The sequence below is a fragment of the Sinohyriopsis cumingii genome, chromosome 15 (assembly GCF_028554795.1).
Source record: "Sinohyriopsis cumingii isolate HCF-2022 chromosome 15, ASM2855479v2, whole genome shotgun sequence".
Classification (NCBI taxonomy): Eukaryota; Metazoa; Mollusca; class Bivalvia; order Unionida; family Unionidae; genus Sinohyriopsis; species Sinohyriopsis cumingii.
In genome coordinates this window covers 143,051,845-143,076,443 of record NC_142975.1, presented here as the reverse complement: position 1 = coordinate 143,076,443, position 24,599 = coordinate 143,051,845, and the positions used below count along the sequence as shown (strand labels likewise).

Sequence of the window (24,599 nt, the reverse complement as noted above, 5' to 3'; positions counted from 1 at the left end):
TGCGTCAGCCGGGAATCGAACCCGGATCGGCTGCTTGGAAGGCAACCATGCTAACCTTTACACCACCGACGCTTGATACGTATATAAAAATAATATATCTTATAATATAGAAAATCTATCGGGCATTTCAGATTTAAAAAAGTAAGTTTTATTTCTGCTTTAATCAAAATAATCTATAGTCATGTTGTATACCTATCTAATGTAGCATTAAATGTTCGAATTTTTATATTTGGTTCCAGATACTCGTTTAGATTAAAAACAAGTAGACGCTTTATAACAAACAAATTAAAATCAAAGCCTTTAATATTTGTGTTTGGACTTGCGTTCACTTCCGTTAAGATTCCAATATGGCTTCCAACTTAGATACAGGGAATGAAAATGACAGCGATGGTCTGTATATGAAAGCGATATCTAGGCAGTAGTTTGGGATCTAATAATTTAGTGCAACATAATTATTACAGAACTAAAGTATAACATATTCCAACGATCGGAATAGGAATAGAATTGTATGCCTATCATGTGGGCATGGTAATGTACTATAGCAGACATCTATTCTATTGAACGTGTTTTGTCCAGTCCGTTTTGGTTTGCCCAGCTGAAAATAATCAGAGACTAATAGCTGATATTTTGGGTAGTAATTGTTCTGTTATTGTGCCTGTTACTGTTTCTACTACTGGTAAATAATTATTTATTGTTTGGAGCATAACTTGTACTCGCGTCTAATACCGACGATGCGCGTTGATAGCGACGCGTGAACGTGTTCCGACACGAGCTACAAAAACAATAACGGTTCAGTTTTAAACTAGGCACCTAGCCGACCTTATCTTGACCTATGACTAAAAGTTCTAATACTTTTGGAAAGCATTTGCCCGTGGATATTGAAGGAAGATGAGTACAAGTTGTGTTTGTAAGTAATCAAGGATACCTAACCATTGTACGTAATTTGTTTGATCTTAATATTTTTTGTTAAGAAGCACGAGTGATATTGGTCCAGTAGGCATGTATAACTGATTGATTTCAGAGACATACCACCATGTTGGCCAATTCTGTGCAACAATACGTCATTTCTATAAACATTGGATCACGTGTTATTTTGGGTCAAAAATCCATTTTGTATATATAAAAAATGATGACAATTTAATTAAGAAAAGTGATATTCATAAAGTGCACAAAAATATCCCACAATTCGACTCAAAATGCATATGAAAATGTGATTTCTAAATGTCAACATGAAGACCCACTCCATGATCTTCTTAAACCTGTAACCCAGAAAATCCTATTTACTAGGTATCTTTTAGAATCATACAAATACATTATTTAAAAGATGGAAATGTTTACCTTAAAAACAAAATCTGTATCTTAATCCAAGTTTTCAGTCTTACAAAAAGTTGTCCCACACATACAAAATCGTCTACTACCCAACGTGTCAACTTGCCACTAGAATGGGATTCTCAAAAAATTACCTGGTGTATAGTCTGTTTCTGAATTCTTTAGAATTTTTTCCCTGTAAGCAAGATGTAAACATATTATAGCCTATTTGTTGTTGTTTCTCTTCAACATAATAGCTTTTTTTCAAAAATGTTGAACTTTACTAAAAAAAAAATTACATGCTCGGTTTAATTTGCTTAATATCTCTTGCCATTTATTGGCATTGGTACGGTGAGTTTTTTAAAACTAGCTATAAACCTGACCTAATTACTCGACTGAACCGCTGACAGAAACAGCCCAAAGTAATGTATTTCATTTCTTTAGCCTGATGGATAAACATTACATCTTTTCAAAGCTGTGTGCAGAATATGCCAACATCTTGCAAGTCATGAAAACACTGGGGTGGTATCGATTGCATCCAAAATTAATATTATTTTGAACAGATATTTCTGGTGATAATTGCCTTTTTCAAATGGTAAGCATTGCAGTATTTTGTTTTTGTCAGTCAGTTGAATTCTGTATGCGTTTTGCTTTAATATTGGTGACGGAAACCTTGGATATGCAGAAATGCCCAACAGCATTGTATTTGAGATTTTTAATACACATAGCACCAAATAGAATTATTTTATTTCTTTTTGCTGCTTGTCTATCTTTATTCCAGGCAGAATCATTTTATAACTGCCATAGGAAAGACATCTTACCAAATCAGTCTTCAACTTTTTGAACATTTAAAGTACATGATATACGGTACATGTCATGGAGACACTGAGTACAAACTGTTCAGCTCTAGGTGTCAATTTTGAGTTGTTTACAGATATATTTGGTGGAAATTATTAATTTTATTTTGCTTCACACTGATCAATATTCAGTTAAGATAATTATATAAATGTTCTGAAAAATGATTGTGACAAAAGCAGTGTTAAAGCACATTGACATTTTAAGATGAAGTGAATCATGAAGTGTGATTCGGTGTATACTGGGTTGAATGTTGCATGCATTGATGTTGCAGTGAAACACTGTGCATTGGGACATATCTGAACTACCACTTGCACTGGTAATTATTAGATATCACATTTTCTTTTCTTGATAAAATTTATACTATAAGTCATACAGGTGATGCATGCACATTTATTCTCCATAAATTAAATATGAATTCATGTTTTAAAATGCAGTACACTGTACTAATTTTGCTTAACAAAGTCTATTCAGTCCTGATTATTGAATGCTCTGCACCTTAACATTCATCAAGAAACTTCCAGACAAAAATTATAGATCGCTATGGACTTTCACAGTGGTGGACAGGTCCCAACGACCTATTTGGTTAAGGGATTGATGATGATGATGATGATGAGGCCTATAAAATAATCCTCTGTCTTTTTCATATACAAAATATACATACAGTAACTTACTTACAAAGAGGAATACTTTTACAAAAATGTGATTGTATATTTCTCACAAAATACTAAACAGGTATTTCTCATTATTCAGCAAGAGACAATAAATCTTAAACAATGTTTGTTTCCATCAATAACGAGGAATCACAGCTATGGGCTCATGACAGTCCAAACAAATTGACTCTCGAGATTTTAGTTTTGACTCTTGAGATTTTCATTTTGACTCCTTAGATTTTGGAGTCAAGGTTCAACTGACTCTTCAGTTTGGAAATCTATTGAGAACCCTGATGACCTTTATAACCTTTTCATTAATGTAAGTCTGCCTATGTACAAGTCAGTATCAATAATCAAACAGTTTTCCTTTTTTTTTTAAATGACTTCAAGGTACAGATTAGTCAACAAACAGGAATGAACAGACTTTGGTAAAACTACTTTGCAGGGCCTTCCATTAAAGTTGGAGGGTGAGTTGGCAAAGTAAGTGGGGGTTTGGGGGACCTCCCCCAGTGGGGATACAAATTTTTTATTAAAGTAACCAGGTGTAAAGTAAAAAAAAATGGCCAGGTAAATCACTTGACTCCTGGCTGATAAAGATGGCACTGATTTGACTGTACTGGCATGTACTTTAGATAGAGGCAACCAAGACATTGGATTCGATGTAAACTGGAGTGAATTTTGTTCACTCTGCTTACTGTGATGTCACAGTGAAAACACTGTATTTTGGGGTTGGCTTGTTTGGTTTGGTGCTTTCCACCACAGTAATGCAAGTAGGTTACTTGGTGCAGGGATACAGTGTAATTGGAGTAAAGTTCCTTACCCAAGGACATGCCACACTAGCTAACCCAGGCTGATCTAATGGTAGGATTCGAACCCACATCTAGTCACTCCACAGTAGGAAGTTGTGAAACCCATTATTGACCAACATTCTCATTAAGCAGATTGAATTATGGATATCCCACAATATAGTATAATTTTGGTCAACCAGTCTTGTTGGTATTAAGGTAGTGAAAGAGAAGACCACACTCCCAATACAGCCCTACCATTGAAACCATCTGGTTTTTATATAGCTTTGACTGAAGTTATCCAAATGAGATTAAAATCAGACCTTATTAGAGTCCAAAACTGGGCACAAGAAAATAGGATGGTAATTAATGAAGCTAAAACAAAATGTATGATACTGGGAACATCACAAAAGCTACACAAGTCAGGGAACCCAGAACTATCTCTTGAAATAAATAATCATCTGTTAGAAAATGTCAAACATAAAAAGCTTGTAGGTGTGTACATAGATAATAATTTATTATGGGATGACCATATTGATAAGCTTAGTAAAACATCATCCAAATTGCCTTACTCAGCAGAATCAAGAAATATTTACCTATAGAAACTTGCAATCTATACTACAAGTCATATATTCTTTCAACAATGGATTATTATTCAAGTGTATGGGGAAACTGTGCTAAATCTGAGTTTGACACGATTTATAAGCTTCAGAAATGAGCAGCACACATACTTTAGATGCATCTATTGATCATCCTTCAAAAGCGTTGTTTACAAAACTCAAATGTTCACAATATATGACAGGATAGATTTTCACAAGGCAGTTCTTTTATATAAATGTCAACAGTGAACTGCACCAGAGTATCTTCAGGACTTATTCAGGCCTTTTTCAGCACCATACCAGTTGAGATCAATATCACATGGAACCTTCTTGCACCAAAACCAAGAACAGAGCAATTTAAAAAGAGCTTCCAATACTCCTGTACAGTTCTGTGGAACAAGCTTCCACTACATGTAGAATCTGCTGAAAATATTAGAGTATTTAAGAAGAGATATCATGAGCATGTATGTATTTCTAATAGATAATGGGATTTAGTATTTTAATACTAAACATGTTGAGATAAGCAGTAATTATTGCTATCTTTATATAATGTGCATTGTTATACTTTCCTTAAGAGGGCCTCAAAGGAGAAAAGTCCTTGACTAATGAGTCAACCTCTATAAATAAACATTATTATTATAATAATTATCAAACCTGGCTTCAAAAAAGTATATTTTTTTAATTAGTGGCAGGTATCATGGAATGATGCTGTTAATAACAAGGTTTACATGATCAAACCCTCCTTTGGTGAATTGCTTCCCTCCAATACAACCATCCATAATGTAATGACAAAGTAATCATTGCATGAATTAGAATTGGTCATACTTACTCAGCTGACTCATATATTAAACAGTGAAGATCCGCATGAGTGTGTTTCTTGCGGTCACCCTTTTACGATGAAGCATATTCTGATATGTCATTATTACTACATTGTTCAGCACGTGGAGGTGTATTTTGATCAGTAAATGTCATGCATTTTAATTTTTTTTTAAGAAAGTTAACATTTATTCGGACATATAGCTTGTGTGCAAATGTGTACTGTTAGTCACACTAAAGACCACTCCAGTGGCCTAAGTGGTTAGAGTGTCTGCCTCAGATGTGGGAGGTCATGGGTTTGAATCCTGGTTGAGTCATAACAGAGACTTATAAAAATGGTACATGCAGCTGCCTCACATGACACTCAGCATTAAGATGTTAGTGTTAGGACTGGTTGGCCTGGTGTCAAGATAATATGACAGGATGTGACATCATACTACATGTCTGTGGCATAATGCCCCAGTGCTAGGCCACGCTATCAACTGCCGCACGGCAGACATCGTAGTGATACAACTGGAAAATTGTTAAAGCTTGATATATTATCTTCCTCGTGATCTTATTGTTTCTTTACCACTATATCATGACCCTCTTCTCATACATAAATCATTTTTTTGACGTACCATATATCCTTAGTGTTTGTGAGCCATAAAATCCTAATGAATCAATCCTGCATCCTTTTGGTGGTGAGTCCAACATACTAAGCATTAAGCAACCGTGGCTTCCCCCCATATCTTGGAAAAATGTTTACTGCTGCCTGTACTGATTATGATTTTATTAGATGTCCACGTTTCTTGATTTAGGGCTTGCCTGCTATTGTTAAAGTTCACAGCAATTGATACATTTTTGTCTGGAAGTTTTATGACAACTAAGTAATCAGTAAATGAATATACTTTGGTGAACTGTATGAAAACCTATGGTCCATGGTTGGGATCAGTTCACATCACCATGCCTTGATTTTATTCCACCTATCCACTCTTTTGTGGGATTAATTTATTAATAATTGGAATAAAATGTCGGCTTATATGGCAAAATTTACACTTAAAAGAAGAAGGTGAAAGGTTGGAAAAAGAAGTTTTAATAGTAGCATTATCTTACCCATTATTGTGTAGCTTATATTTTTTGTGTCAAAAAATACCATCCATTTGATGTAAATACATCCACTCATTGAGTAGAGAATTGTCAGTATGATGCAATCAATTCATGCGCCTGTCCTGGGACATGCGTAAAATGGTCATATTTTTCAAGGATACTATGATGTATGAATTTATGCCTAAACCATCACCACATAAAATTTGCTTGTTAGCAGCTAACGTCTACAGTTAATTTTGAATTTCAGTGTTACACATACTGTTCCATAATTTAAAATTCCTGGCTGGTAAATTGAATTTCAGCGTTATACACACTGTTCCAATGTTTAAAATTCTCTGCTGGTCAAAGTCTACAATTTTCCAACTTTGTGGATGGATTGAATTCAGGGTAAGGAATAACCTTATTGATTTTGGGATAATAATCTCAAAAGTCAAGTTCACTATGACTGAAAGAAGACAGTTTGCACACAGTAATTTGAGTTTCCAGATGTGGATGTTTTGAACTTAGGTAAGGAGGAAGCTTATTCATTTTGTGGTGGAAAGATTGAAGGCCAAGGTCACTGACTAAGAAAATAAAAATGACATTAGCTTTACATTTCAGATATGGATCAAAGTATTTAGAAGGCTTACACTTGCAGTAATGAAAATGCATATCAGTTTTGGGATCAAAAGGTCAAAGGTTAAGGTTGCTATGACTGAAAGAAGAAAGTGGTTTCTGCATAAAAGTATCAGTTATCAACACAGAGGACTGTTAAATACCAGATGGTTGTATCATATTTCATTCACTGTGCTCTTTACTATTTTAACTACAGCTGTTTTTCTAACCTTAGAAAGATTACAGCTTGCTACTAATTTGAGGGCAGAGGTCACGCAGATCAATTAGGGCCAGTGCTTTAAGACCCAGAGATTGTTAAACTTCGGTGAACTTCTTCGAAGTTCAAACATTTGTACAATAAAATTTTCCTGAAGCTGCACAACCATAGGATGTTTTTTCTTTGCACACTGACTACATATTTTGGCCCCAATAAGGCCATTTTATTACTGTTTAAACCTTAGTATTCTGACCACCTCTATTAAATGGCCAATATTTTAAATACAGAAACATCAACAAGAGTTTAGAAGATTTACTGTGTTTCACAGGGTTCAACTCTAGGCTGTACTTAAATATCAAAGATGTGTCCACAAAACCTGGTGTCGACAATAATAGGCACACATTTTGCATGTATCCATGCCATCATGTTCCTTGATGTGAATTCAGCCCATTACTTCAATCTAAACATCCTTGTCCTTTCTACTGTATGTAAATAGAGACCATTTTGAACTGACCTCAAGCCCTTGATTGTTTTTACATCGTAATAATTCCATGTGCCTCATTGCCACTCATATCATGCATAATAACAACTTACTTGTAGGAGATTATTGAAATTAAATGATTTCATCATCCTCTTCATTTAACAGTTGCAGGAATAATGTTGGAGTATTAATTGATGGTTAAAAGATTGTTGCATTTTATTTTCATCACTTATTTGTTCATGGGGATTCATCTGCCCAAAAATTGACACTTCATGAAGTACCACTTTGATTATCTCTTAGTATCTGTCAGAGAGTCAAGTCATTGCATTGGAAAGAGGTATGGAAGTTATAAATGATGCTTACTTGGAATATGTAGATAAACTTTTGACTGCTGATTTAGCTATACAGTAAAACCTGTCTTGAGAGACCACTGCTATGAGAGACCACCTGTCTTGAGAGACCAGGTTCTCCATGTACAGATTTAGAGATTATATAGTGTTATAACCTGTTATGAGAGACCACCTGTCATGAGAGACCATTATGTTTTGGCAGAAGAGGTGGTCTTTCAAGACAGGTTCCACTGTACGAGTAATACTACCTTATGCCAGTGATTTCCAATTTAACAAAGGGATAAACAATGAATGCTTACTCATGCAACTAAATATCTCCATTAGAGGTGATTTGCAATGACATCTTTTGCAGAAAATCATCCAAATTAAAAAGTCTGGGTGATTCTGTCCAATTGAACTTGTCTAAAGAGCCTTCCCTTTCATCCCAATCCACCATCAGAACCAAAACAAATGAACTTTCTTGAAAAGATATTCGATGCGTAGTATTTATATATTATGTTCCGTACTCATTTATAAGTCAAGTCCAACTGCAGATTGCACAGACTCATATCTGCCTTAGCATAATATACTGTAAGACCTGGGCTCTCTCAGAATGAATAAAATACAAAGATGTACTCCATTGAAGTAGTGGTAATTTCAAGTTATCACGTCAGATATGTATGCATACTTCATTTGCACTTCATTAGCTGTTTGCTTTTCAAATAAATTTAGTTCACTATTCAGAACATATTTTGTGCAATTCTCATTTAATAACAAATGAGTATAAATGGAACAGTTTTATTAATAACTTGGAAAACATGAATTTTTCTGAAATGAAATTATAGTTAAATATGTAAAATTAATTTGCAATGATACTGTATGTTTTGTTCCTTTTGCTACCTGTGAGTGTCCATGGAAAAGGCACTTATCTCCCATTTCTCTGCATGCCATATCCAGTAATGTCGTAAAAGTGTCATTAAGACCAGCAAACAACAAGCAATTTATTCCTTTCATAAATTAGTGTTGCAGTAGTGGAATAACTGAATGAATGTGGTTTTCTTTTTTATTACAGACCCTTTCCTTTATTCTTCTGAAATACAATTTTTGCTATACATTATGAATGGAATTTAATGCAAATTGGAATTTATACAGTTTTGCTTTGGTGTAATTATGGAAATAAACAGATGGTTGTCAGTGTAAACACCTAAATAGCTTAAATTTGGGTGTGAAGTACAATATACAGATTACACATCTGTATGAAATGCTAGAATTATGTAAGATTCATTGAGAATGTAATAAATACAAGTACATATAGTATCTTCTATGTGTAGATATTGTATCCTTCAGAAATAATTGTTTTTGTTGTTTTTTCCAGATGAAACAGAACCCATGGACTTTGCATTCCATGAGGAAGAGTTAGCAGTATCCAGGTAAAAAGTCCGTCACACTTCAACAATCTCATAATTGACTTAATTTATGTATGGATGCCATCAAATTGTGCATATTGTGTTGTGATGTTTCAGTCCATCAATCTGTTCCCTGTTAAATTTTAGGTCAAAGGTCAAGGTCACTGACTGAAGAATTTTTTTTTACTTTCCACACAATAACATTAGTAATATATCACATACATGAACCAAACTTTGTGGATGGCTTTAACTTGGGATAAGGAAGAAGTATATTCATTTGGGTATTAAAAGTTCACAGGTCGGGATGACTTGGACTGGAAAAAGAAAAATGGTTTCTGAAAAATAACTATTAGTTCTATATCACAGATGTGGACATAACAAGATGGAAAGGTTGCACTTGTGGTAAGGAAGAAGCCTATTGATATCGTTGGAATTAAAAGGTCAGAGGTCAAAATCATTGTGTAGAAAAATGGTTCTGTTTTCAGAAACTTTAGTATATCAACCATGTACCTTTACCAAAGTTAGTTATGACTTGGATGCATGGTAAGAATGAAGCTTATTGATTCTAGGTCAAATGATAAAAGGTTAAGGTGACTGTAATGGAAAGAAGAAAATGTCCTTGCATGATAACTTTAGATGATGCACCTTGACTAAAGTTTGGGGAGAGCTTGCACTTAAGGTATGGAAGATGGCAATTGATTTGGGAGTCATGGTGGCCATCTTGTTATCATTACTTACTTTTAAAATATCTTTATTGACATATATTTCTTATTCTGTGTTAAAATGATGCTGATCTAAACTCCAAATTGAATCACTTGGCAGTCATCCAGAAAATCTTTATTTGGCTAATTTTCCTGAATGGATGGTCATATTGAAAGAAAGATTTCAATAAAACAGTATTACAGTAATATGTGGCGGGTTCTGAATGAAAATGGTTGTTTTTCTGACTTCCAATATGGCACTATAGTGGCCATCTCATACATCGTATCACTGCTTTCTAGTATGAATGGTAGCATTGATGGGTTTTCATGGAATAGTCATTTATTTGGGATTTTGAAAACCAGACCTAATTGACCAAGGCATCAGTTCTAAGGTCATTACTTGAATCTTTGTACTTCACTGAGTTTAATACATGTGGATTTTGACCAGAATTTAGTTGCATTCCAGTTAACAAGTTGATAGTCATCACTCTGGCATAGACTTTAATGTTGAAGGTCTTAACTCAGCCTGTTAGCCCTACAGACTTGTGAGCATGTATGAATACCTCGAATGAAAAAACTTGTGTAACCAGACTTAGTATGTGGGTATACCTTGATGCTATGTGAGACAAGTACAATGATTTTCTGTCCATTATATCAGGTTCAAGATCAGAGGCTATATCCAAGAAGTTTGTTTTGCACTTATCTATTTTCTTTTGAACGTGATATCTCAAATGTAGGAAGTATTTTTGTCAAGTTTATCAGAGGTGGATTCAATACTCTATTGTCGTAAAGGATACAAAGACAAAATAAATGGTCTTGGATTCCTGGAAATTCTTTTCAGTCTGTAGAGCATTAGCCCCTATAAAGGACTCATTTCTCTTTTTTAGATTCTAGAATGGAAACTTCTTAATGTTACATGTAATTGTTGTCCTCATCTAAAATTATCTTGTTGACATCTGTTACTGCAAAGTCATTGCATTTAGCTTTGTTTCTTTCAGATCTAGTCTGTCTGACACCAAATTTGATTTAACAATTGGACATATTGAAGATATTATAATGGGTAAGTTGTCTTTATTTTAATGCAAATTTCATCTATTTACATGTGTATTTTAATAGGAAGATTTAAAATATTGTAATAGATCTTTATATTGGATAATTTATACTAAAAATGAAATAATTATCTAAGTGCTTTTCGGAGGAAAAACTTTGATTAATATGTTTTAAAAAAATCCACCTGAGCGTCAGAATGTTTTGTCACACATTAGGCTTTGCTGAGTGTCTGTCAGAATTTTGTGTCACACATTAGGCTTTGCTGAGTGTCTGTCAGAATTTTGTGTCACACATTAGGCTTTGATCCCCAGGAGTGGAATTTTCCTATCCTACTCTGAAGGATAATTGAGGATTCTCTTGTTTTGTATTTCTGAATGAAAAATGAGATAGAAGTCAGTTGCTTTTAAAAAGCAAAAAGCTAACAGTAAATTTCCACACCTTAAGATAGGGTGAAAAGTGAGGTTTACACCAAAAATGTGAGTGTAAAATTTAAATGATGTTCAGACCTGTTCAAACAGCAGTTATTGAAACAGCTATGGCAATGGCAAAAAATAATGAAATACTCTCACATTGCACCAACATGTCATGAAGATATGCAAGGCTGCATATCTTGAGCTGAGACACATCAGCTCAATTTGCAAATATCTTTCAGTTGATGCCACTAAAACACTTGTATGTTCATTAGTACTTTCAAGACTGGACTATTGTAACTCAATTCTGTCTGGTTCATCTCAATATCTACTCCAGAAACTTCAAAAAGTTCAAAACACAGCTGCTCGGATCATACTTAGAGTACCACGATCAGAGCACACCTCCCTGCTGCTCTGTACCCTACACTGGCTATCCATTCGATCCAGAATCAAATACAAAATTTGTTCTCTGTGCTATGTTTCACTGTCAGACTCTAGTCCAACATACCAATCCGATCTCACCCATGTGTACACACCAGCAAGATACTTACGCTCCTCTTCTGACAATCATATACTCATTATTCCCACTATGAAAACAAAGTCATATGGACAGCTTTCTTTTGCATACCAGGGCCCAGCAATGTGGAATGAATTGCCCACTGAACTTATACACAAAGACACAGTGATCACATTCAAGAGTGCTCTCAAAACTCACTTATTTCGACTGCAAGAACAAACTTAAAGACCTAATAATATTTCCTGCCTTAAATATTCTCAGCATATGTTTTCTAATTTCATGGTGTTTGTTTTTGTAATCATATCATTATATGTTTTTTATCTTACAGGTGTTGTCTAATGTTGTAAAGTGCTTAGAGCTTCTAAAGATTAGGCGCTATACAAAGTCCTCATCATTATTATTATTATTATTATTATTACTTGATTCAAATTTTTTTGATTTACTTTTCCCAAATAATGAGAATATGGATTTTAAAAAATTACTCTTACAATAATGGCATTTTTAAAAAAAAGTTAAATTGGACTAAAGACACAGTACATGTAGCTGGGTCAATCAGTATGAAATGGTTTGTTTGCAGGACTCTTAACTTTGGCCACTGTTGTTTTTTAGTACATAAATTTGTTGCAATTAATGTTTATCTTTATTATTGTGAAAGAATGTTCATGTAATGATGGTGATCAGAAGCTTTTTCTACATGTTTGTGTACACCGTGCTTGCAGCAGATAAAGGTCATGTGTGAGATAGGAAAAAGCTATCCTGAACTGGTGTTCTACAATGATCATACACATATAGAAATGTGAGAATATGTAATTATGCCTGTCTGTGCATGTATGTGTTTATAAAATCATGCAACTTGTCCTACACAGTTTAAGCTAGGGGTCTTGGGATATGATTGGGGATGGTCTGTATATGTGCTTAGAAGTTTTATAAGTGTAATATAGATCTTAGGGTGGGTTCGCTGGGGTAGGGGGTACGTGTTATGAGACTAACATGCACAAAAATTGATGTGTGTGATCACCAGTCTGTCAACACATGTCAAGTAGATGGCTTGAATGAAGCCCCTGGGGCATGACCCAGGGGCATACGTTGTGTTCCAGATAATAATATAAACAATTAATGGGTATTCTAAGTCAATTCAGATATGATGTAACCAACATTGACCCCCAGAATTATTCTTACCCCAGGGTCATAACAGAGAAATGGTCTAGATCCCACAGTATACACATATATCTATACTTAAAGGTCATGAGGAGACATTTATACATACAGGTGACATTGGCCCCATGGTCTATTCTTAACCCTAAGGTCTTAGCCACCCCTTAAGTCATGAAAACATTTATACATGATATTGTCCTTAGAGTCCATCCCTAACCCCCCCCCAGTACACCTCTCCCTTGAAAACACAGCAGGACCCAAAAACACAGACTGCATCATAAATGAGGGTACAAGTTACCAATCAACCTTAAAAAGGTATTGAGAGGGTGGACATGGATGGGGGGGGGAGGGGTTCTAATTTTCAAATTGGATAAATACTCTTTTTATAATCATGCTGGCAATTAATTGTTAATAAATTGCTTTTTCTTGTGAAGCTCTTTGCTTTCTTGTACAAATTACCATTATTTGCAACATAACCACTCTTTGAAATATTAAACAACATTGCATATCATCAATTGCTTTAACCAACCTTGTATGACAAAGCCTACTTCTAATCTCAAGGACTTGATGGTTTGGGATAAGGCACCAATGGAACTTGCCAGTTTTGAGCAAGATACCAACGGGTATTGTGGAACCCTTGTTTGCGCTTGTATAATATACATGGAAATTACATAAGTTTGTATCTAATCAATAACAGTCATCCTTAGTATACCTAATTTTAGGTTTTCAAAATTATCAGTAGTTGCTTAGGTTTTTAAAGTGTACAAACATCATTTGTTGTAGTTTCTTACAACTAAATAATGCTGACTGATTATTTTTTGCTTGAAATGTTATTTTGTTTTGCAGAAGAAGAATTCCAAACAGCTCAGAATGAATTCCTAGAAAAATATTACCATGAGTTTGAAGATACAGAGGAAAACAAATTTATTTATACTGATTTACACAGAGAATATGTAAGTACACGTTCACACATATTTATACTGACATACATAGAGAATATGTAAGTACATGTTCACACATATTTACACTGATAACAATGGGAATATGTACAGTACATGTTCACACATATTTATACTGATTTACAAAGAATATGTTGGTACATGCTCACACATTTATGCTGACATACACAGGGAATATGTAAGTACATATTCACACATATTTATACTGATGTACATAGGTGATATGTAAGTATGTGTTTATGCATATTGATACTGACATACATGGGGGGAGGGCGTGGGTTCGATTCCAGGCCGAGTCATACCAAAGACTTACAAAAATGGTACTAACATCTGCCTCACTTGGCGCCCAGCATTAAGAGGTTAGTGTTAGGACTGGTTGGCCTGGTGTCAGAATAATGTGACTGAGTGGGACATCATGCTACATGTCTGCGGCATGATGCCCCCATGCTAGACATCATTATTAACTGTTACACTGCAGACATCTTAGCGGTATGACTGAATAATTGTTAAAGCTACGTTAAAAATCGAAACCACACACACACATACATAGGGAAGATGTAAGTACATGTTCACACATATTTATACTGATGTACATAGGGGAGATGTAAGTACATATTCACACATATTTATACTGATGTACATAGGGGATATGTACATGTTCACACATATTTATACTGATGTACATAGGGGATATTTAAGTACATATTCACACATTTATACTGATGTACATAGGGGATATGTAAGTACATGTTCACACATATTTATACTGATATACATAGGGGATATGTAAGTACATATTCACACATATTTATGCTGATGAACATAGGGGATATGTAAGTACATGTTCACACATATTTATACTAATGAACATAGGGGATATCTAAGTACATGTTCACACATATTTATACTAATGTACATAGGGGATATGTAAGTACATGTTCACACATATTTATACTGATGTACAACGGGGATATGTAAGTACATATTCACACACATTTATGCTGATGAACATAGGGGATATGTAAGTACATATTCACACATATTTATACTGATGTACATAGGGGATATGTAAGTACAGATTTATGCATATTGATACTGACATACATAGGGAAGATATAAGTACATATTCACACAAATACATAGGAAATATGTAAGTACATGTTTTGTGTAGGGTTTATAGTAAAAGAAATGCATAAACAAAAATGTAATAAAAGGTGTTTCATTTCAGTGTTTATTTTAGTATGTTAATATTTAGCAATACTGGTCATAAACCAGTAAGAAGAGGTTATAGACTGGTTTGTTGTATGTTGTCTATCATCAATCTGACCATTAAAAAAATTTTATTTTCCTTCTCCTCCTTTGTGAGGTTGACATGAAACTTTGCACTCATTCATCCATGGTCCGGTGGGTCCCAAATAAAACTGGTGTTACTCGGACAGCAGTCATGTCTGTCACATGATCATATGGGCATATCAACATGGGGTTTTCACTGAAAGACTTTTTATGATGTTTAGTTGGTCCTCAATGAAAATGGTGCTAATCTGACATCAAATATGCCCATCAAATATGCCCATCATGAAAATCCACTCTTCCCAAATTGAAAGTCACATTGGCATGGAATTTTCACCAGAAGACTTCATATTCTGGCTAGTTGGTCCTAGATGAGAATGGAGGCCATCTTGAAAATCTATCTCTACTTCTTCTTGATGGATGGTCATATCAACATGGAGTTTTCACCAAAAATTTCTAATGATGTCTGCTTGGTCCTAAATGTAAACAGTGCTGATTTGGCACCAGATATGGCCACCATGGCAGCTCTCATCAAAATTTTGTTGTTTCTACTCTTCTTAAATTGGAAGTCGTATCAGTAAGTGGATTTCACCCGAAGACTTTTTATGATGACCAGTTGGTCATAAATGAAAATGGTGCCAGTCTGACCTAAATGGATGGTCATATATACATTGGGTTTTCACAAATAGACGTCTTATGATGCCTTGTTGATCCTGAATTAAAAATAGTGCCAATATGGCCACCATTGCTCTTAAAAGTTTTGTTATTGCTTGTTCTCCAAAATAGGTCATATTGTCATCAGGTTTTCATCATCATCAAAGTATTGTTATCCATACTCCTTCTCAAAGGATGGCATTTTGACATGTGGTTTTCAAGAAAAAACTTCTTATGATATCTAGTTGATCCCTGTGTGAAAATGCTGCCAATCTTAACCGCTGTATGACTGCTCTAATGGATCATCTTGAAAATCATGTTATCACTTATGCTTCTGAATGGAAGGTCATATTCACACTGCGTTCCCATCAAAAGACTTTTAATAATTGCTGGTTGGTCTTAAATGATAATACATGTAGTGCCGATCCCATCTAGTATGGTGACCACATTGGCCATTTTGAATATCAGACATTTTGTAAAAAGTGAGAAGTTAAAATGAAAACAAAGTTATCTTGGATTCCTATTTTTTAAAAATTCAGTCGCTAGAGCATCAGTCCTTTTGAGGGACTCTTTCTTTAGCTCTACTGGTCATTGACCAGAATAGCTTATTGGCTGGTCTATAGTCCATCGTCTGATGTCCTTCCATCCATTAACACAAGTTTGCCATTGCTTCTTCTTCTAAACTACGTGGAGAATTGCCTTGAAACTTTACGGACACATTCACCTCATGGTCTGTTTGGCCCAAGATGAAAATGGTGCTGCCCGCACATCCAACATTGCCATCATAATAGATATGTTGAAAATCTTGTTATTGCTAGTTCTGAATGAATGGTAATATCAGCATGGGGTCTTCACTGAAAGACTTCTTATGATGTCTAGTCTGTCCTAGATTAAAATGGTGCTGATCTGACATTCAGTATGGTCACCATGGCAGCCATCATGAAATCTTAGGGTTTCTACTTGGTTTTAAACAGAAATGACTAACCTTCAGTATGACTACCATGGTCGTTTTCTTGAAAATATGTTATATCTACTACCAAATGGATGGATGTATCATCATGGGGTTTTCACCAAGAGACTTTTTATGGTACCAAGTTGGTCCTAAATGAAAACGGTGTTAGTTGTACATCCAGTATGGCTGCCATGATGGCAGTCATGAAAATATTGGTGTCACTACTCCTTCAAAATAAATAATAATTATGGCATGGGATTGAGACCTAAAGACTTCTTAGGCCAACCAAAAAAATATATGTGTTCGGTCACCCGACTCTCCCTGTTTTGCATTGAAGACCCTAACACTTTTCCCCAGGGTACAAAGAAAAAAGAAAAAAAGATTTTAAAAATTAAATCCTGAAATTTATTTATGGAACTAATTGAGCCAGTTTTGCCGAGTACTTGAAGCACTTAGAGCATTATAGATACTAATAATTATAGTATATATATAACATTTAAATAAAACTTCAAAAAGTTTTTTTTTTAAAGTCCTGAAGTTTATTTGTGCATCAAATTGAGCTGGTTTTTCCCAGTACTTCAAGCACTTAGCACATTATATTTACTAATCATTATAATATATATATGATGTTATAACAAAAGTCTACCTACCTACCCTAATTTTAAAACCAGTGCATTGGAAACAAAGTTTTTTGTTTTGGACTAACGATGTCTACTTTGTCTTAAATGAAAATGGTTCCAATCAGAACATCCAATATGTTAACCACAGCATCTAATTTGAAAATGTTGTTATTGTTGAGAATATTACAGATGGTTTCAACTCTAAGCAGTTAATAGGAAGAAATTGTCTGATCTTGAATTCCTAGATTATTATTTTTTTTGTGGGACTCGTGCTTAAGTATTCAGTAAATCTACAAAACCACATTGCATGTTTTGGTTGGTTAGTGAACATTAGTTGTGAAAAGCAATTTTCATCTTGAGAAAAAGAAAAAAATTATTACAAGCCTATATATTATTTTGTCATGAACAAATTATCAGACATGGTTGACCGGGATAGATATTGTCTGTTTAAGAGAGAAAAAGAGTGGAGAGATTATATGTTAAAAATTACTTTAACAACAGTTTGAATGCTTCTAATTCAGCATATAGTTTGCCAAGAAAAAAATTCAAATAATCTAAACTGTTTTTCCGCAATGGTTGTGTCAGTTTAATTATGACCCTAAGCATTGAGATTTATCTGACATTTATTTCTAAATAATTATTATTAATCATTTTAATTTGGTTGGCTATTCCATGCATGGGTTTGTTACTTTATACTAGATTCAGTGGAATTGGTAAGGGAACAAGACATACTTTAAGGGAAAGCCTTATGTGATTTAATGTATATGTGGTTTTCATGCAAAGTATCAGACTTTTTCTTATATGTTAATGGCATTATCTACCGATGTTATCTAGGTGATGAACACACTTTGAAAACAAAAGTTACATTCAGTCGCTTTATAAGTTTAAACATCATAGTAGAATTAACAGGAATATTCAGATTCTTGGATGTGTTTACAAAATAGCAGGAAACACAACATACCCTTTTTTGGAATTGCAAGATCAGGTTTTCGTCTGTAAAATTATAGTCTTCTCTAGAAATGTCATCACATAAATGAAAAGTTGCCAAGACCAAAAGAACTGTAAGCTTTTTGAAAAAGTTTAAACAGCAGAAGTAAACTAAGGAATATTCAGGTTTTGGTTTGGAAAAAAAGCTGGAACAAGATAATCTACTTGCATCATGCTGATTGGACTATTGCTCATGGTGGCAGTAGTGGTGATTGTTGATTAAATAGAGTTCAGTAGTGATGATTATTGCCACTACATGGAAAAAAAAATATGAAATAGAGTTCAGAGGTCTAGCAGGGAGCCTCTGTCAGGTTGGTAATCGTAGTTTGAGAAACTTAACTAGAGGTCATTAATGTCTAAGTGTACCGTACTAATTTTTACTTAACATTTTGTTGTCTTCACTGCATCAGATGAGCAGCAAGTGTACATGTTATTTAATTACACCTTACTTAAAATTGGTCTTAATTATGAAAAAATATAAACCACCTAACTGAACATCTTGTTAGGGTTGGCAGACCTGGAAAGGTATAAACTTTCAAAATAGGGGTTTTATTTAATGTTTTTATTACACTGAGCAATAAAATGATTGCCTTCTTAGATGGTGACCCTCAAGTGCGTATAGTATAAATCTTCTTCCCATATTAGCGAACAACAGCCTTTTTTTAAAACCCTACTACATCTTTTTATATATTTTATCATTGTGTGTTCTTTTGCACGATGATATGAATAGTGCAACATAATTGAAATTTGATTTTCGTCAATTTTCAGGTAAGATAATAAATAGCCATCTTGGTTAAGATACCATAAGTAATTAAAAGTTGTGGTTACTTGTGGATTTTCATTTATTGGTATAGTTTTTGCAGGAAGTAAAAAGCATTAATGTTTAAAACATAAGTTTAAGATGCAGTGTTTCATTGCTTATTAACAATTTCTTGATTGTCTACAGAGTAATTGATAGATTTGTCATCTAAAGTGAAACCTTATAAGTTCTTGCATCTCTTGAAGGACCCTGGATGACAATGTGAAAGTTGTCTCTTTGTGCTAGAAGGTTTTGCAACAGCAATGAATTTTTATCAGGTGGTTTGACATTCTTAACTGAATCACAATTACAATGTTACTTTAGCAACTGGGACAAGAGTTTTTAAAATAATATTAGATGTTCAAAACAGAAATAACTTCTCTTTGTCACTTCATACAAAAAAATAAACATTATTTTTTCATTTCAGGTCAGTTTGATAGAGAAATACCTCAACGAAGAATTGTGTAAAAGAATGCCTGATTTTGACATGGGTGAATTCACAAAGCAGCTAATGTAAGTGCTTAAAAATTTTTGGGTGATAAATCTGTGTTATAATCCGAGTCTAACATCTTAGATATTATTTAAAAAGGTTCAACATAATAAATGAATATTTTTTTACAGATGTAATATAGTCAATATGGTCATTGATAGATTCAATGAAAACAATGGAAAAGACTCTCCAACTTTGATAACAGACCATACAAAACATTTTGAGAGTGAGGGCTGTGCCATTAACGCATACATGGGACCCAGGGGAGGCACTTTTAAAGTGGTGTACTCACCAATAGATGCATTTTAGAATTTTCTTATCATTTTTTTAATATGAACTCTCTAAAATCAAAGTACCATGGCATAAATGTTTTAAAAACTGACTCACCTGGGTACCATGTATTTTTAAATGGAACAGCCCTGACATAGATACATGCACACAAAGTTGAGCTATTTGATATTATGCTAGAAACTGCACACAACATAGCAGATTTTATCCTATCTGTAACTTTTAATAAATTTTTAGGTCAGCATCATTAAATGTAGCTAATAGTTTCTGATTAGCTTTAAATACTTTGTGTGAAACGAATTAGGTACTTGTAACTAGATTACATGATGCTGACCTGAAAATTTACTGAGCTATAAACAGGATAAAATTTGTGATGCTCTGTGGAACAAATTATGACGGAAAATACTGTTCCAGACACACAGGCAATACACATCAATGACTACAAAAATCTAAACTCTCTCAAGAGCATCCACAAAGCCGACAACAACCAGAAATGTGTTATGTCAGACCTGCTTTCTTCAGACTTTGTCTCAAACACCCACCCACCCAACCAGCCCCAGTTGAATCAAACAAGGATTTGGCTTCTTTCTGCCCTGCTAAAGTCATACCAAAGACTTATTAAAATGGTACTAGCAGTTGCCTTGCTTGGCACTCATATTTAAGTGGTTACTATTACGATTGGTTGGCCTGGTGTCAGGATAATGTGACTGCGTGTCGGGACATGGTGCCACGTGTCTGTGGCATGATGTCCCAGTGCTAGATATCACTATAAACTGTCACACTGTAGACATCATAGCGTTATGACTCAGTTCATTAAAGATATATTAAAAATCCAAAAACAAACACACACAGACACTGCCTGCATTAATTTCCTTGTTAATTCACTACAGTTATAGACTTTGGAAATTAGTTTTAAATTCAGCCTGACTAGCATGGAGTTGAAGAAAATGGAAAACATAACCAACCTCCTGCAAATACTGCAATCACTTCACAGAAAATGGGTCACTGGATTGATGGTTTACTTAGGCATGCAGTCATGATGGAGTGAGTAGGCCTATTAAAAATTGCTTTCTTAGATCAAAACTTACAGGTAAATTGGTGTTAATATTCTTGTATATAAAAATGTATATTTAAGTTTATTTTTCTAAAACTTTTATCATCCCCTGGGCTGAAAGTGGGATGTGGATTTGAAATCTCTGACAGTGGTTTAGAAAATTTGGAAAGTTATATATATTTTCCATCACTTATATTCCATAAAACATTATTTTGAATTATCTTTTCTATCTTATGCTCTCAGATATAAGTAACATGCATGAAGATGTGACATTCAAAATCAAGATTAACTGCTTAAATTATTTTGTATTCCTTGTCTTAATCTCTTTTGTGTGTGTGTCTGTGTGAAAGAGAGGGAGAAAATGAGAGATTTCACTGACATTTTAGTTGCTGGAAATATATTTTCAGATATCTCAAGATTATGTACATTATAAGGACATCAAACTCATTTATGTATTGCCAAAAAAAAACCATCTTCAATTTCCTGCTCATTCACTTAGTGAAAATTTCAGGTCATTATTAGAGTGAAATGTAAGGTTTAGCTTTTGATTTCTAGCGATTTCTTTAATGTTATGGATGATGTTTTTTTATTGCATGAAAAATGTGCACGCAGGTCATCATACTTTCCTTCCTTCCTGTTGTTTTTTTTTCTTCATTTTTATATTTTGTTAAATTGTAACTTGTGCATTATTTTAAGTAATCTTGTAGCAGGTTGGTTATAGTAACCTAGCATATGCTTGCTACTAAATTAAATGTAAATTAATAGTTTTGCTTTTTGGCACTCTTGTAAGGGAGTTTTTCACTTTATTTTCCTCAATCATTGATTTTTCTGGTGCATATAATGTCATCATATTTGTAAGTTTTTTTACCACACAGTTATCTTGTCTACTCCATATTTCTTATGGGACATGTTGTCAATTGCTTGCAAGTGACTCATATTTTTGGTGGGTTGTACAAGTTTAACATAATTTGCATTTAATTTGATTTTAAATTATAATATACAAAATTGCATTATTTTGACAATTTTTTTAAATTATGTAATGAGTCAATCATTATCATACCATGTAGTGAAAAGTGGTAGATTACTGGAGTAGGTCTCACAAATTTAACTTCCTTGTGAATTGTTTTGTTGTATTATCTCTATAATCTGGGTACAACATCATTATTTGCTACATAGTTTAGCATTATTGTTCTGTGTGATAATTCCAAAACAACCATTTGTACAGCAGCAAATCTATAGACCAGTGCATCAGTAATAGACATTACAGCAAATACATTGTGGTGATTCTTGTAACCGAGGCTATAGTTCACATGTTTGAAATTTATTGGCCATATCTGAACAGAACCCTTGATTATAATTTTTAAAAAAATTTAAAATTTCATTCACATCTTATATTTATTAAGGCACAGAAAACATGTTTTCCTTTAATGTGTTCTACCATGTAAAACACCTATTCACTTATAAGAGTTCTGATCAGCTTTGAACTTGCATGTTTGCAGGGCAAGAAAGAATGAATTGGAGGGAGAAATCTTTGAAATGATGCTGACATTTAGTGATTTTCTTGCTTTTAAACAAATGTTCTTGGACTTCAGAGCAGTAAGTACTTTAAGTAAATGTCTATTATGACAGTATCCAGTGGAAATTTCATATGAATAATTGGGGCTATTCCATATTTAATGTGGAGGGGTGCACTTATATTTTCACCAACCCGGCATAGAATATATATAATAACCCACCCCAGATGAAATATATATTTCTCCCTTGAATATGTTCCCTGATCACATTAACATTAGGAATATAACCCCTACTACCTCCCAAATCTAGCCCATCCAAAGACGAAATTTGTCTTTCTTTCTATAAATTATAGACAGAGGGCACTAACTCTTGCTCATTACCTCCCCGTGCCATCTACAGGTGGCACAAGCTTAAAGCTTTTGCTGTGAACTGAACATGCATAGTTCATTCTGCCTCCTGAAAACCAGTTGGATTTTGTGTTCTATTCACCTCTCTATTGAGTACTACATTATTTTCAGGGCATTTTTTTACGTCTTATCTACAGGTAAAGTATACTTTATTTTTTAAATTTCTACTATATTTATGACATTTCTTCTTCACCTTTATGGACTTAGTCTCTGCATTTCTGACCACATGGTTCTCATAGCTACATTGTAATAGAATTGTCTATTCTTAGTGTGTGTTTGCACATGCTATTTTTTAACACCCCTAGTGGGTGTTTCTTACATAGTTTCTTTCTTTATTCTTTTGTCATTTCAGAACATCACAGTGATGCCAGAGTAGAGGAAATGCACAAAAAAAATGCAGGTCCAGGGACGATTCACATGAACCATGCATCACCTGGAACAGGTGGACATCATCAGCTACATGCAGCATGTCTGCTAATTAGTCAGATACAACATGGACAAAGAACAATGAGCAGTAGGGAAAATAAAACATCAAAGAGAACTGATGTAATGAGTATCCCCTAGCATAAAGTGTCACACATTGTTAATCTTGTAAACTTTTATTATTATTTTAATTTTCTTTCGGTATTTTTTTCTGGTTTCAGAACATAACAATGATGACAACAAAGTATACATATGGTGCAACAGGTGATGACAGAGTTGATTAGTTCTGGACATCTTTTTCCTTCCCTTCCATCTTCTATCCTAGCTGAAAGTTTCAGTATTATGGCTGAAGAATTTCCAACCAGTTCTAGGCAGCCCAATGGGTGTAAGTACCCCTGCATGTCCAGGCATGGCCTGAGGGCCAGTATGTCTGGGTGTTTGGGGTTCATCACCCAAGTTTGATGCTGTGCCAAATAACGATCAGACTTTCCAGCCAACCGGCCTGCACTCCATGCCATTCAGTAACCATATGGCTTCCATGACTACCACACCTCAGTAAGGAGAGCCATGGAATTTTGGATTTGCTAGGGATCTTATTGGTAGATCCTTCTGTTCATCTATCATTACCGCTTCACCAGTAATGTTGTCTACACTACCGGCCTTATGACTGGCTCTGGTACTGACAGATTTTGATTCTATAATTACCAATCTGACAACTACATGCTGCAGGTAAAGTTAGCCATTTACTCACGATTTACCCCCTGGAATAGTTCTGTGGCAGACCTATAGACTGCTTACCCCTGCGAGCAATCTTAGATCCAAAGGACATACAAAACTTGAGACTGCTTTGGTGGCCTAAGTGGTTAGAACATCTGCCCTGGATGTGGGAGACCATTTCGAACTCCAGCAAAGTCGTACCAAAGACATAAAAATGATACTAGCAGCTGCCTCATTTGTCACTCAGCATTAAGAGGTTAGTGCTAGGATTGGTCGACCTGGTGTCAGGATAATGTTACTGGGTGGGACATGATGATATTCTGCAGCTTGATGCCCTAGTGCTTGATATTGCTATAAACTGTCACACTGCAGACATTGTAGTGATATGATGAAACTTGTCAAAGCCATGCTAAAAATCTAAATCCCACAGAGACAAATTATGGGGCCAGAATTGCAAATGATTCTCATTACCCCTCTTC

The 24,599-nt window shown here is 34.5% G+C and overlaps 1 protein-coding gene and 1 non-coding gene across 4 annotated transcripts in view; one reads left to right on the top strand and one right to left on the bottom strand.

The window, feature by feature from the left end:
* Trnag-ucc (transfer RNA glycine (anticodon UCC)) lies at positions 1-72 on the bottom strand. Its single transcript has one exon. It is a non-coding gene; the product is annotated as a tRNA-Gly (tRNA).
* Positions 73-317: 245 nt separating this feature from the next.
* LOC149782956 (ADP-ribosylation factor-like protein 2-binding protein) overlaps positions 318-24,599 on the top strand; it is a 43,503-nt gene continuing 19,221 nt past the window's right edge. For 2 of the 3 annotated variants that reach the window (XR_016414481.1, XM_089934512.1), the window contains exons 1-6: positions 318-390; positions 9,102-9,156; positions 10,832-10,893; positions 13,812-13,918; positions 19,654-19,739; positions 22,558-22,654. Coding sequence is in view for 2 of the 3 variants with exons in the window: in XM_089934512.1 (XP_089790638.1) it covers positions 348-390; positions 9,102-9,156; positions 10,832-10,893; positions 13,812-13,918; positions 19,654-19,739; positions 22,558-22,654 (450 nt within the window). In the remaining variant the exon portion in view is untranslated. Of the gene's footprint in view, positions 391-778; positions 908-9,101; positions 9,157-10,831; positions 10,894-13,811; positions 13,919-19,653; positions 19,740-22,557; positions 22,655-24,599 lie in introns of those variants that run through there. The other variant, XM_089934513.1, reaches the window with a different exon arrangement.